This window comes from Pelecanus crispus, chromosome 8 (genome assembly GCF_030463565.1).
Source record: "Pelecanus crispus isolate bPelCri1 chromosome 8, bPelCri1.pri, whole genome shotgun sequence".
In the NCBI taxonomy this organism is placed as follows: domain Eukaryota; kingdom Metazoa; phylum Chordata; class Aves; order Pelecaniformes; family Pelecanidae; genus Pelecanus; species Pelecanus crispus.
Window position 1 is genome coordinate 26,631,292 of NC_134650.1, and position 12,774 is coordinate 26,644,065.

At 51.7% G+C, this 12,774-nt stretch overlaps 1 protein-coding gene across 3 annotated transcripts in view; it reads left to right on the top strand.

Moving 5' to 3' along the window:
• VAC14 (VAC14 component of PIKFYVE complex) overlaps window positions 1–12,774 on the top strand; it is a 64,620-nt gene that overhangs the window by 17,544 nt on the left and 34,302 nt on the right. For 2 of the 3 annotated variants that reach the window (XM_075714838.1, XM_075714839.1), the window contains 2 exons: window positions 3,572–3,716; window positions 4,020–4,085. In XM_075714838.1, the coding sequence (XP_075570953.1) occupies window positions 3,572–3,716; window positions 4,020–4,085 (211 nt within the window). Of the gene's footprint in view, window positions 1–357; window positions 378–3,186; window positions 3,196–3,540; window positions 3,717–4,019; window positions 4,086–12,774 lie in introns of all 3 variants that reach the window. The other variant, XM_075714840.1, reaches the window with a different exon arrangement.

Sequence of the window (12,774 nt, forward strand, 5' to 3'; positions counted from 1 at the left end):
CTCCAGCCTGGAGTGAGGAGATGGGTTCCCTTCACTGCTCCCACTGCGCCATTGGGTGGATGAGCAGGAGGGGGACCTCGGGCACACTGCCCTAGCCCTTGTCACAGTGATGTGCAGCTCATCGGACTGGATGCCTTTGCCTAGACCTTAGCCTCGTCGCTTCCCTGGGAGATCAGCTTGTGCTAGTGCTGAGGGCACTTCCAGTACTTGGAAACCACGATAAGCAGAAGGAAGCCAAGAGCGCCAAAATGAGAGCGATGGAGGACAAGAAAGCGACAGCTTGAGGGACGAATAGCAGAGAGGAGCTATTTACCTCCTGGCCACTGGCTCAAGCCCGTTGAGCAGCACAGCTGCCAGCCCGTATGGGAGCTGCCCTTGTGACTTGGACCATAATGAAAGAACCTGGATATTTCCACCCTTGGCAAGGCTGCTTAAAGGCTAGAGCCTGGCCTAGACCTTAACCTTGTCTGAAAATGGGGTCAGGAAAGCAGCTGGGCCAGGCAGGAGGCCAGGAGGGAGATGACAGCTCAGGCATTGGCAAAGAAAAGGCGACTGCTGAGGAGAGAGGTGGCAGAAGCCCTTGAAGAAAGGGGAGAAATGAGAAAATGAGTTGATAAGGGACATGGGGTGAAAAACATTGCTGTGGGTTGAATGCAGTGGGAAAGTGAGCTCTGTTCCCATGCTGGAGGATGCTTTCTGAGATGGGGGATGTGCTGTGGGGTGGGTCTCCTGCCCCACCACTCAGCTTGAGCAAAGGGTACCAGTATCCAGAGGTGAGAGCCTGGTACAGCCCTCATGATTGCTCAGTTTGCCCTAAAAACATGTCCTCACTGTCACACGAGAACCACGGAGGCGGTGCCAGGGCTGCATTCATCCTCCAGAGGAGAATCTGGGGTAGTGGGTTAGATGGAAGCGATTGCATCTGACATCTGCCCTGCCACAGATGCCGGCACTGGGAGCCGGCGTGGCAGGCCCAGAGGATCGCATTAACGCAATGCCATTACTGCTGCTCCTGCTGTGTGCTGCCTGGGGATTAAGAAGAGCCAGGGTGAGCTGTGAGTCTGCTTTGGAGCTGCAGCCACAGCAGTACTCGCCATGCTTGGCTGCTGCCTCGCCCCCTGGAAAGGGGGCAGCCCACAGGAATCTGGTACCTCTCCATCTCAGAGGCAGAGAAGCATGGTCAGTGGGACATTTTTAGCTCAATTTCACATGTTCATCAAACCTCTTGCCTCTCAGGATAGCACCATGGTTTTGTGCTGAGTAAATGAGCTACTTCGCCACCAGCAACCCCCCTGAAAGGTTTATCTTGGCAGATGCAGGGAGAGGATAGCTGGCAAGGAGCTTTGCCCAGCCGCCATCCCTTTTAGAAGGAGCTGAGCCCGGCAGAGCCACAGGGTGGTGGTACACGGCACAGCTGGGGTCTGGCTGACTAGAGGTGAGCCCGCTGCTGCCAGTCACCTCCTGGGGTCAGCTCAGGTGGATTTTGACTTGAGCCACCGAGGCGCTGCCCACAGCCCACTCCTATGCGGGTGCTGCATCACTGGGGAAGGGGAGTTTTCACAAGCAACTTTGGCACAACCTGGGCTGGAAATAGCTTGTTGCTGTGTGGCAGCAGTCCAGTGTCCTCCTGTAATGATACCACCCTGTGTCCTCCCCACCTGCCTTGCAGCAGCACGGAGCTGGTGGATATGATAGTGTTGAGGGCACCTCTGAACTGGCCAGCTTCATGTGCTGCTTCTCTGCGCCATCCTTTCAGCTGCTTCCCTCTGAAAACAGACAATACCCAGAGTTTTTTTTCCCCATCCTGCGAATATGATGCGTATTTTGGCATGGAGATGTAATTGGTTTGAGGACTCATGCTCCTCTTCCATCGGGAGCCCCATGCCGTGTGGGTGGCAGGCTGCGCTGCTGCAGCAGGAGCTGGTTTTGCAGGAAAACCCAGATATGGGGCTGATTCAGGCTGGCTTACATTGCCTGGGATGCTGCTCCCTTGGACATCCCCTCTCCCAAACTCCCTGTGCTCTGGGTCCTTCCTTTCCCTTGGTTCTGCACATCTGAGTGTTTGACCCTTGGTGGTTGTTTGCAACATCAAAGCAAAACTTAGTCTAACTTGAAATGCAATTTGCAGAGCCCAGCATCTGTTACGTGAAGATCAAGCAGTCATATATCTGCAGGGCTGTGAGGGGCCGTGGCCTCCTCATCTCACCCTTATAATGTATGTGCTGGGGAAGATGAAATCCTATTAAGCCGCAGCTCCACTTGCAAATTATACCGTGAGAAATCTGCCCCTTAGGATTTCTTATCAAATGAGATGCAGAGCAGCTCTGTGCACGCTAGAAAAATCGGCAAGAGTCTGGTCCAGCCTTGAATAATTCAGTAGCTTGGATAGGACAGGAGTGACGTAGCTCTTCAATGCAGCTACCTCCTAGAAGTCTGCTCCAACCATCTCAGGTCCAACCATCTCTCTTTAACCAAGTTTCCTGCGACAGGTACTTACCACGTCCTTGCTGTTGAGGAGGTGGGAAGCCATCAGGCAGACTTCAGGATCACAAGCAGGATAATGCCATAACATGACCTCTTCTGCGTTGGGGTCTCCTGTCACAATGCAGGTCCCAACTGTTTGGGGAAAAAACTGCAGAGTTTTTCACCATAGTAAGAGCTAAGGGTCTGCAGGCTGTCAGTGTTGTAAAAGAGGCAATGTCTTGGTGAACTAAGGGAGTTGTTTGCTTTCATCCCTGGTTGATGATGAAGAGTTATCCTCATCTTTTGGGATGGCTTTTGGGAAACAAGGTGATGTTCTCAAGGCAGCCTTGTAGCAGAGAGCTGCATCCCAAAAACACTGCCAGCCAGAGCACCATCTGCAGCCCTCAGCACGAGTATGCTGGGATTAGTGGCAACTGGGTGTCCTCACCTGGTTGGGTGGCCCCAACTAGTGGAGTTTGAGGGCACATGGGTTGATGTTCTCTGGAGATATTTGAGCTAGTAAAACTTGAATTGGAGTCTGAATGCGTTTTATGGATTTCTAGTCTTTTGAACCCCAAACCTGGTGACTGCAATACAGACCAGTTTCTCAACACAGCCATGGTACTGGATTCACCTAGCATGGTGTCTTGTCATGCATGGGTACCAGCTGTTTTGGGAAAGTGGTAAACCTTGAAGCCTGGAAGATTTCTGTTGTTTCCAAAGCAAAATTTTGTTGTGTTGCTGTATCTCTCATTGTGCTTCCCCATCTGGTAACGCCAGTCAGAAGCCACCTATGCCACATGGGCAAACCTGGCCATGCCCAGCCATGACCCCGTAGGCTCGCTGGAGTTTGCTTCCTGGCTGCCATAACTCTTGAATATTTGAGCACAGTTCTTGGGTTTGCCTTGAGCAGCTCTGGATGCACAGAATAAGAAATGTGGGTGGCCAGGCTGAGAGGGGCTGGAGCAGGCCAAGGGGGCAGTTGAGGTTTCTTAGGGTTTGAGCTGGGGTGTTTAATGCAGCTTCTGGTGTGTTGTAGACCTTCCCACTGTGGGAGGAGCGAGTTGGACATTACAGCACTGAACCAGCCTCTCTCCTTTCCATGCAGCTCCGAGAGGATCCAGGTGACCCTGAACCTGGATGGAATAGTTCAAGTGCTGGACTGCCACCTTCATGACACATCCATTGGGATGATGACCAGAATTGCAGTCCTGAAATGGCTCTACCACTTGTACATCAAGACGCCTCGTAAGGTAGGTCAGGGACTTGGCATGTGAGCCTACTGCTTCCTCTGTGGGACTGAGCTTGTCTGCTCCCAGCCTGCTCCTTGTCTTTGAATTGGCTGTAATTATATGGTAGCGTTGCAACCAAGTGTCCACCTGCCTTTTCTGAGAAGGCTTTGGCTGCTGGATACCCAGTAGCTTAAGGAAGAAGAGCTCTCCAGCTCAGACAGAAAATGCTGATGAAGTTTTCAGCAGCCTCCCCTGGGGCGAGGTGTCCTGTGGCAGGGATGACCAGGCCTGTAGGACTGATGCCGTCCGTCTTTCTGGTTCTAGATGTTCCGACACACTGACAGCCTCTTCCCCATCTTGCTGCGGACCCTCTCAGATGAGTCAGATGAGGTAGGTGCTGCAGCTGCTGCAGAAGTCTTCCTGAAAGCTTACTGTCTCCATTCTAGCTGGGCTTTGGATTCTTTGGGTTGAAGCAAGGGACTTTGTGAGGCTTGGCCAGTGTTGGCACTGGGGAGTTTAACCCTGTTGGCTAAACTGAAGACGACCCAATGCAGAGTCTGCAGGTAGCTGCCCAGCTGAAAGCCCTGCTGTCTCGGTTAGGCTGGTGTGTTTGGGACCCTCTGTCTGTATAAACCTTCTTCTCCATATCTGAGAGTTGATCTGTCAAAGCCAACTCCTAAAAATCCTTTTTGACTGCCTGGGAAGACAGCTGGGGCTTCAGGTCCCAGAGCTAATGTCTTTCCCATGGGGCTGAGTCGTGGTCAGATCCTTGGTGAGTGGGAGTTCGGGTGCCTTGCAACAGCTCTGTAGAGATGCAAGGGGGATTGTGTCTAGCCAGCACTGCAAAATCCAAGTTGTGAGGCAGTTAAGCAGCATCCACCACTGGCAGGGCAGCATCAGCATTGCCTGGTGGGGCTGCAGTAGATGCCCAGTGGCATCAGGTTGGCTGGGAACCACTTGGCTTGGAAGTGAGCAAAGAAAATCAGGTAGTGATGAGTGAGCCAGCTTGCTCTGCCTTTGCTCTCCTGCATGCACCTTGCCCTCCCAGTGCAGCTCCCAGGCTGCTCCGTTCCTGAGGGACTGCACCATTTTCCCATTTCCTCATCTTTCTTCCTCACCTCTCTTCCCTGATTCCAGTTGTCTCAATTTTGGCATCTTTTTTGTCTTCTCCCCCTCTCTGTTGCACCCTGGCGCATTTCTAGAGCCTGGGTGGAAGGCTGGCAGCTTCAGCAGACAGCTGGTCCAGGCACTGGTAGCACTTCTACCATCAGCTGGATACCTCTTGCCCAGAGCTGCGAATGATCTGGCTGGTTTCTCAGCCCAGACCTTCCTCGTGGAATAAAAATCACATGCTATCTGCTTTGCCTTACATGCTCAGGGCATCAAACCCCAACCCCACAATAACTCCTGTGTGTGAGGGTGTTGTTAAGAGAGGAGGGAAGGGAATCAGTAAGCAAGGGAATGACTTGTGCTTGCAAAGGCAAGCGACTGCCTGGCCATTTTCCATACCCTGCTGCTTACGATGCAAACCTTTCCAAAAGAGTCCCCAAGCACACATCTGCCTTTGCAATGCTCTAGAAAGCCTGCATCTTGCAGATAGTCTCTCCAGCTTGGCAGGAGATTGCAGTGAGTCATGTTGCAATTACACTGCTTATTAATATTTGAAAAAAAGCAGTGAAGAAAGGACCCTGGTGATGCATTTCCTCCATGTGACATAACTGGGAATGGCTCAAAAGTAATTTTAAGCTGATTTATTTAATCCCGTCTTCTATTTATTTAAATGTTTGGAGGTTTGGGGGTTTTTTTTAAGGAAATCCATAGACAAGTCAATCCATTAAACACCACTGCTCAGCTGGCTCCCAACCAGATTTGCTGCTCTCTGCAGAGGAAATAGAAATGACCGAAATAGTAGGGGGTTTTTGAGCTGGGCATTTTTGGGAACAATGATGACAGATTGAGCTAGCTAACCTTCAATGTCAATGCCTATTAGAAAAGGGGAGGCAGGGTGCTCCCTTAGCCATTGCTCCCTGTTTGGTACAGTATTTGTATGCACGTTCACGTTGTCCTGGAGTAGATCAGTATCCTCAGAAGCTCTTGGCTAACGTGCTGGGGATCACCGAGTTAGTGTGATGATGCTAACCTATCAGCTCTCTGATGAGGAAGCATCTCCCTCCCCTTTCCAGGTAGGGCTCCACATATTGTACGGTGTAGCACAAAGTGTACACACATCTTCAGGGGGGTTTTTTGCTGTCTTCATTCTGCGATGCTGCCCTCCCCAAGGGAACCTGGCTGGGCAACAGTGACAGTACCATCTTTCTTCCCAGCAAGGTTGAACATCCTTTTGCAGTGCCTGCGGATCTCCTGGCCCCCATGCACGGTTTGGGGAGGCTAGCTGTTGCTCTCCTGATGCGCCCTGAAGCTGTCCTGGAGCAGTTGTTTCTCGCTAGCTCATCACCAAAGGAGAATCTGGCTTTGGAGGGTCAGTGCTAGTCAGGGCTTTTCATCAGACTGAAAGACCGAGCTCAGGCACCTTATTTTTAAGGTCTGGTCTTGCTGAGCTGCTCCGAGTCTCTGTGCACTTGCCGTAAATAATCAAGCCCAAAGCAAGGAGAGACTTGCGCTGGATGGAGCCAGATCCATGCCCTTTAAGTTGTCATGCCTGTTTTTATCCTTCAAGTAGCACAAGGTGTTGCACCACCTCCACCGTGCTGAACAGGGGCCAGTATCTCATGATGCATCTGTGGTGTCCTGAGTCATCTCTGCCTTCTCTCCTGTTCTCCTTCCTACCCAGTTCTCCTGTGCCAGTAAAGAAATGGTCAAGAGACCTAGTTAAGATTCACAAAAGCAGCACGGAGAAGTTGGAGCAAAGCTGAAGCAAGCAGTTCCCTTTGATATGTAGACAAGTCAGGATACAAGGATTCCTGGCTGTCAGATGCTGTACTGCTGCACTGCGTCACCCCGTGCCAGTTCCCATGCTTCCCTGGTAGGGAGATGCTCCATCCCGCATTGAGACCTGGTTTTGAAGGCAATCTTTAAAAGCCCTGGTTAAAATTTGGTGTGCTTAAAAACTTCCTTGCAGTTCCAAGGCTAACAGGATCCTGCTGGGAATGGGTTTTTCTGCACAAGCTGCTCCTTTCGTCAGTGCAAGTCTTGCAGCCCTGACACCTGGCTGAAGAATTGATGTTAGAAAAGGTGAAAAGTCAAAGCCCAAGTGCCCTTTGGGAGCAGTGGGTTGGACCTTTCCACCCGCAGGTTAAAAGCACAGCTGCTGGAAGGCACTGCTGAAGGGAAGCTGCTCTTCAGGTCATCTCCCTCTGCAAGCTCCTGGTGCAAAGGCAGCTTCTGATGTAGCTGTTCAGTTCCCTGGGTCCTTCCTGGTTGGACCCAGGTGCTGAGTTCAGGTGGATACAACAGGTGGTGAAGGCATCTCTGAGAAAACCATGAAACAGTGATGCTGCTGGGTTTCTTTCTTTGCTTTGTTTTCATTTCTCCAGCTCCGAAATGCAGTTGTTTCTGTACGGCTGAATGTGTTCCTGTTTCCTTATCTGCTCCTCTCAATCTTGCTGGGGGTTGGAAGTTGTGCTGGGACTTTTGTCTGACTCATGCAGGAATGACGCCTGAGGTGGAGCTGGTGTTTGATGTGAAGCAGGATAGACTCCAGCTTCGTCTCAACTCTGCTAATGTGAAAACCTACCTGTGTTTATGCAGTGGCCAGACAAGGCTTTGAATACAACAAGAAGACCCAAATGGTTTCTTAGCTTGCTGTTTGCAGCTGTATCTCCTAGAGGATTCTTAGAAGTCTTCTCCTGGCAGTGGAGAAGAGTTGGTGCCCTTCCCTAGAGAGGGTTAGCTGAGCCTGGACTACCGCTGCCTGTGGAGGTAGTGATGGACTTGAAAGTCTGCATGACGTTCAAGCCAACTTCTTCATGACAAGCTGAAACATTTTGCCCCTTTCTTGGGTTTCCAGTATTAAACTAGGAGAGGAGGAACCCCAGGTATGGTGGTATACTGATCTCCTTTATTGTTATCTCTCTCCTTTATTGCTAACTCCTACACCCCTCCTTCATGTCCTGCTGCAGCACTGCAGGATTTCGACACCCAGGTCTCTGCCCTGCTCTCTGAGCTATGCTGTCACGCTAAATCCTGGCGAACTTCTCCCATCGCGCCCAATTCCCAGTACAATGACTCTGAACAAAAGCTTGTGCCAGAGCGAATAGCTGTCTTAGCGTGGTTTGGTTTGGAGCTTTGCTCTGTTGGTTTTAGAGCCATTGTGCTCCAGCTCCCAGCCTTTAATTCACTACAGCCGGAATATTGTGACCCCATGCAAAGTAGAGGGTGTAAACTAAAGACTGCAAAGAGGAGAACTCTAATGTACGTGTGCCTGGCTTTTATTTATACTTTTTTGGTGGTAAAGCTTCTCTGGAGAGAGACTCAAAGCTACAAGGTACCGAAGCGGGGAGGCTACTTGTTTTCAAGAGGGAAGTTACACTGAGGATGAGCTTAGGACTGAAATGGTGGGGTGTATGGAGAGGTATATAATTTCAGTTGGATGGTGGAAAATGTGGTCAACCCAGCTTGCCATATGTGAAAGCAGCCCCTAAGCAAAGCCTTAAAGCAGGGTGGGGTGATGCTTTCTCCAAGGACTCGAGGCATTGGAAGGGCACTGGGTTGAAAGATAATCTGTGCACTGCATCGTGCAGGAATAGGAATTTTCTTGGGAGGAGCGCAATCCACAGGAAGCTTCTTGGCTCAGCACCAGTTCTGGACCATAATTGCATGGCTGGCATATAGATGCATATACACAGTTTATACGTATACTGAACGTATACTGCCAGTGGTAAACTGACAGTCTGGGCTCAGCATGGTTTCCAGAAGGCACTCACAGCATTCCCACGTTAAACCACACATGAAATCACAGAGCAGACTGAACCCATAGAAAACCTGTCTGCTGTGGAGGTGCAGGCAATCCCTGTCCCGGGGAGCTGGCTCAGGGTGGGTCCAGGATGGGATGAAGGTGTAGGATCCAGGATTTGGGGAGCTTGGCTTTGGCTGCCTGGTTCCCTGGGGTGTGGAGGAGGTGCTGGATGGGAGACAGGGTAGCAAATAAAAGCAAACCCTTTGCTTGTCATAAGCACTGGGACTATGGGTGTTGAATTTGAAGGGGTTGCGAGTATTCAGCCTGCCGCAGCATGGCCTATGGGGATGCTCCGGGGCAGCTCTGCCTTCCTCCATCCCTGTCCTGCTGGCTGGACCTGTCCTGCCTCTTTCCCTTCCCTCTAATGCATGAAGAAATACCTCACTGGCATCCTGCTCTTCGACTGGCATCAGGTGGCATGGGTGTTAAGGTCCCTGTATGCTAATTAAACACATTTAAAGAGGTGCTCTGAGCTGTGACAGTAAGGTTGTGCTCCTGCCAGCTCCAGGTGCTGCAGGCCTGGCCCTTGCATGCCCGCAGCAGGACAAATGGGGGATTTACAAAAGCAGGAGGGAAAACAGGGAGTTTTTGGGTTGCAGCTTGGTTTCAGGTGGTTATGGCCATATTACCAAGTGACCCCACCACTGCCTCTGCTGTATTTGCTGATGCTGTGAGCATGTGTTAGCACAACTTGGCAGGATTTGCCCTGGGGAGGAAAGGAGAAGCCTCCAGCCCCACTGTCTTCCCTCTGCTTCCCATCCCTTCCCAGCCACAGGCCGAAATCTGAAATCCAGTGGCTGTAAAGGGAAAAAAAGGTCTTGGCAAGATCAGAGGATGAAAGTTGCTGTGCCGGGGACCTGAAAAGAGGTCCGGTTAAATTGGTGTGGGAAGATTAATGGTGGGTTTCTTTTCTTTTTCTGTCTTTAAAGCCGGTGGAGGCGGGGGCGACGCAAGTTTGCTTTTCACACCGTGTGTGTATGGGGCTCAGCCAGCCTCACCACTGGCCGCTTTTGACTCCGGGACTGCCTGCCCATGCTCATCTCCCCTCCCCTGGCTACAGCTAAAAGGTTTGGAGGGAGAGGAAAAAAAAAAAACAAAATAAATGAAGCCCTCTGGGGAAGCCTCAGTGCATGTTGCGGCAGCAAGGGGCTGCATTGGAGTGGTGGAGCGGGAGAAAGCGTCCAGCAGCATCCTCGGCTTTCCTGATCCCCACCAGGTCGCTCCTCCACCCCACTGCCTTGCTGATCCTGGTAATGCCGTGGGGCTTTCCACAGCCATCCTGATATTGGTCCCCTTTGAAGAAGTGCTTTGCAGCCCTTAACCTTCTTATTCTCCATCTTGGTGGCATCTTGCTTCAGCTGGATTCCCATCTTCTCCCTGTGGTGAGAATAACCTTGTCCCTGGTGTTGCATACCCCGTTTCATTGCCCTGGGACATCCGAGGCTGCCGGTGAGCATCTCCCTGACATGCACGCCATTTTAATCTTTCACCTTTTTTTTTTTTTTTTTTTTTTAAACTTTTCCATAAATACCAGCAAGGACAGCCTCTTCAGGAGCTCAGTCCCTATCCTTGCCATCATGTGTACCCCAGGAGCTGCTGCTGCAGCCTGCCTTGGTGTCCTGGTAGTCAGCATGTGCTGCAGGGTGCTAAGTCTCACTCCCCAGGGGTCTGCAGCAGATTTGGGGTCACCTCCCCTTCCTCTGCAACAGGCCAGAGCCAGCCCAGTGTTTTGGCCAGAGGCAAAGCCCTCCCCAGGAGCATCAAGGCAATGCTTTGCACACAGGAGGTGTGTCCATCCACCACGTGCTGTTCAGGGGCTGTTTTTCCCCTGCTTTTCCCCTGCGTCACTGATGGCAGAGCTAGTCTCGGCTCTGTTCAACCAGAACAAGCAGCAAATTAACCTGACCTAGATCTGGAGAAGCCAGAGAGACCAACAGTTTTGTGTGCCCTCAAAATCTGTGCTCTGAAAGCAATACAGGGAGAAATCTTGCCTATTCCCAGGGAGGAGAAATAGCTGCTTATTTATAACTGTCTGATAACCTGCTCCTCGTCCCCACACTGTGCAAGGAGCTCACCCTCCTCCATGCTGCTCTTCGTCCCCGTGCTGGGAACGGCTTGCGACATTGGCCGTGTCTCCCCATCCATCATGATGCTGCTTCCCCTGCTCCTTCTAGTTCATGCTAACCAGCCCCATGCTTGCCCAGAGCAGGGGCACAATACCCTACATCTCATCACCACTGGGAAACTTTCACAGAAATCCCTTCTGGGCTGGGAAATGTCCTTGGTGGCTGCTCCTCTGGGCTGGCCCTCAGGATCACTCCTTCGCCCGGCAGCTAGGAATGGCTCTGGCCCTTGTGCTCCTGGTGCTTTCGGGTCCGATGGCCGCTCAGCTCCTGACGGATGGGACCAGCTTGCTCCTGGCGCAGCCGGCCTGTTGCCATGGCAATGGCAGGATATTGCTTTCTTACAGCCTCCTCACTCGCACAAAGCCAGCCGCCGGCTCCAGCTTTGCTTAGTGCAGGGATGTGCAGTGCATACCAAGTGCTCCTGGCTTTCCCCTGTCCCCAGCTGGGAACCCACTATGGAGCGTGCGGGGAAGAAGCAGCAGGAACCGGAGCTCCCTGCCTCTTTCCCACGGCTGGAAAACTCTGGGTCTTCGCAGCCACCTGCTCCTGCTCTTCCTTCAGGTGCTCATGCACCCATCCCTCTTGCTTCTTATTTCCTCCGTTTTTCAATTGCAAAATCCAACACGTACTGGAAAAAGCATTTTTCCACCTCCTGCTTGTGACCTACACAGCTGGCTTGGGGGGACACCCCTTAACTTCTCCAGAGCTTGAGAGGTCCAGCCATGCCCTTGGTGGTGCCAATCATTGCTGCCCAGGCAGCCTGGCCAGAGCATCCCGAGCCCAAGCAGCATCTCAGAGATGGGGCTGGGCACATGGCTCTGGGAGTGTGGATCAAGGATCCAGCCTCACAGGATAAGACATGGCTCTAAATGCTTTGGGAGGCAGTAGGGGTGATTTTTGCCCAGCCCAGGGTCTTGGTCCTGTTTCCTGATGTTGCGGGAGCTGCTGGTGAAGTCTGCGCTGGATGATAGATAGCCCAAGTGTTTGGCTGGATGAGTGGACTCTAGGCGGGGATTGTGGCAGCAGCAAATGCAGCAGGGTGGCAATCACAGGTGGCTGGTTCGTGCGGTACATCAGCCATGTGTTGATACGGCTTTGGCATGGTAGGATACGTCATCCTGGTTGCGTTGGCACGTGTGCAGGGTTTGGTAAAATCAGTAGTATGAACAAGAGTCCCAGCTCTCACCCCCCTGCCAGCCAAACCCTGAGTCTGTTTGCCAGTTTTAGCCAAAGGCAATGAGACTTGGAAACTTCCACAGCTGTGAGAGCTGGAGACCCAAATTAGTGCCTTCCCCAACTCGAAGTCCGTAAGTTCAGCTGAGCCGCATGATTAGCCACCAGAGAATGTACATAGGGCTTCAGGAGACTAGCCATTGTGAGCTCTGCTCAGGGGCATCCTCCCCTTGAAATGAAACATCAGCAGCATTGCTTTATCTGAGCCACCGATGCTTGAAAGCCCTGCAAAGCTGGGCAGAGAGGGAGGAATCTCTTTCTTCTGCCGAGGACTGTAGCATCGCTTTCCTGGAAGAGGATGAAGGCTGGCAATGGCAGTGATGTCCCATGATGGCAACGAGGTCCCATCCTTAACAGCATCATGGAGGTGCCATATTCTTTGGGGACAGCAGCATCATAGCTCCTCATTGCACGAGTTGTTGTTATGTTTTTTCATCCCTGGGGGAGCTGTGCGCTGGGACTTAATCATGTTTATAGGCACAGGGTCTTCCCAAGCGTGCTGGAGCCTTGTGGTGCTAGTGGCAGGCTGCTTCCCCACAACCAGCTCTGCACCGAAGCCTGGACACCTCACTGCCTGCTCAAAGGCTGCTGGGGGCTTATAAATCAGTCCTAATTTAAAAAAAAAAAACCCAACCCAAAACAAAACAAAAAAAAAAAACCACCAGCTTAAGATATCTGCCACAGAGAAACCCAGGGGCTCCTCTTTCTGATTTTCAGGGATTTTTCAAGTTCTGCATGATCAAAAAAAGATGTAATTGGCTTTTTGGGGGGGGATAAGGGGTTTTTTTCATAGCTCAAAAGCTAA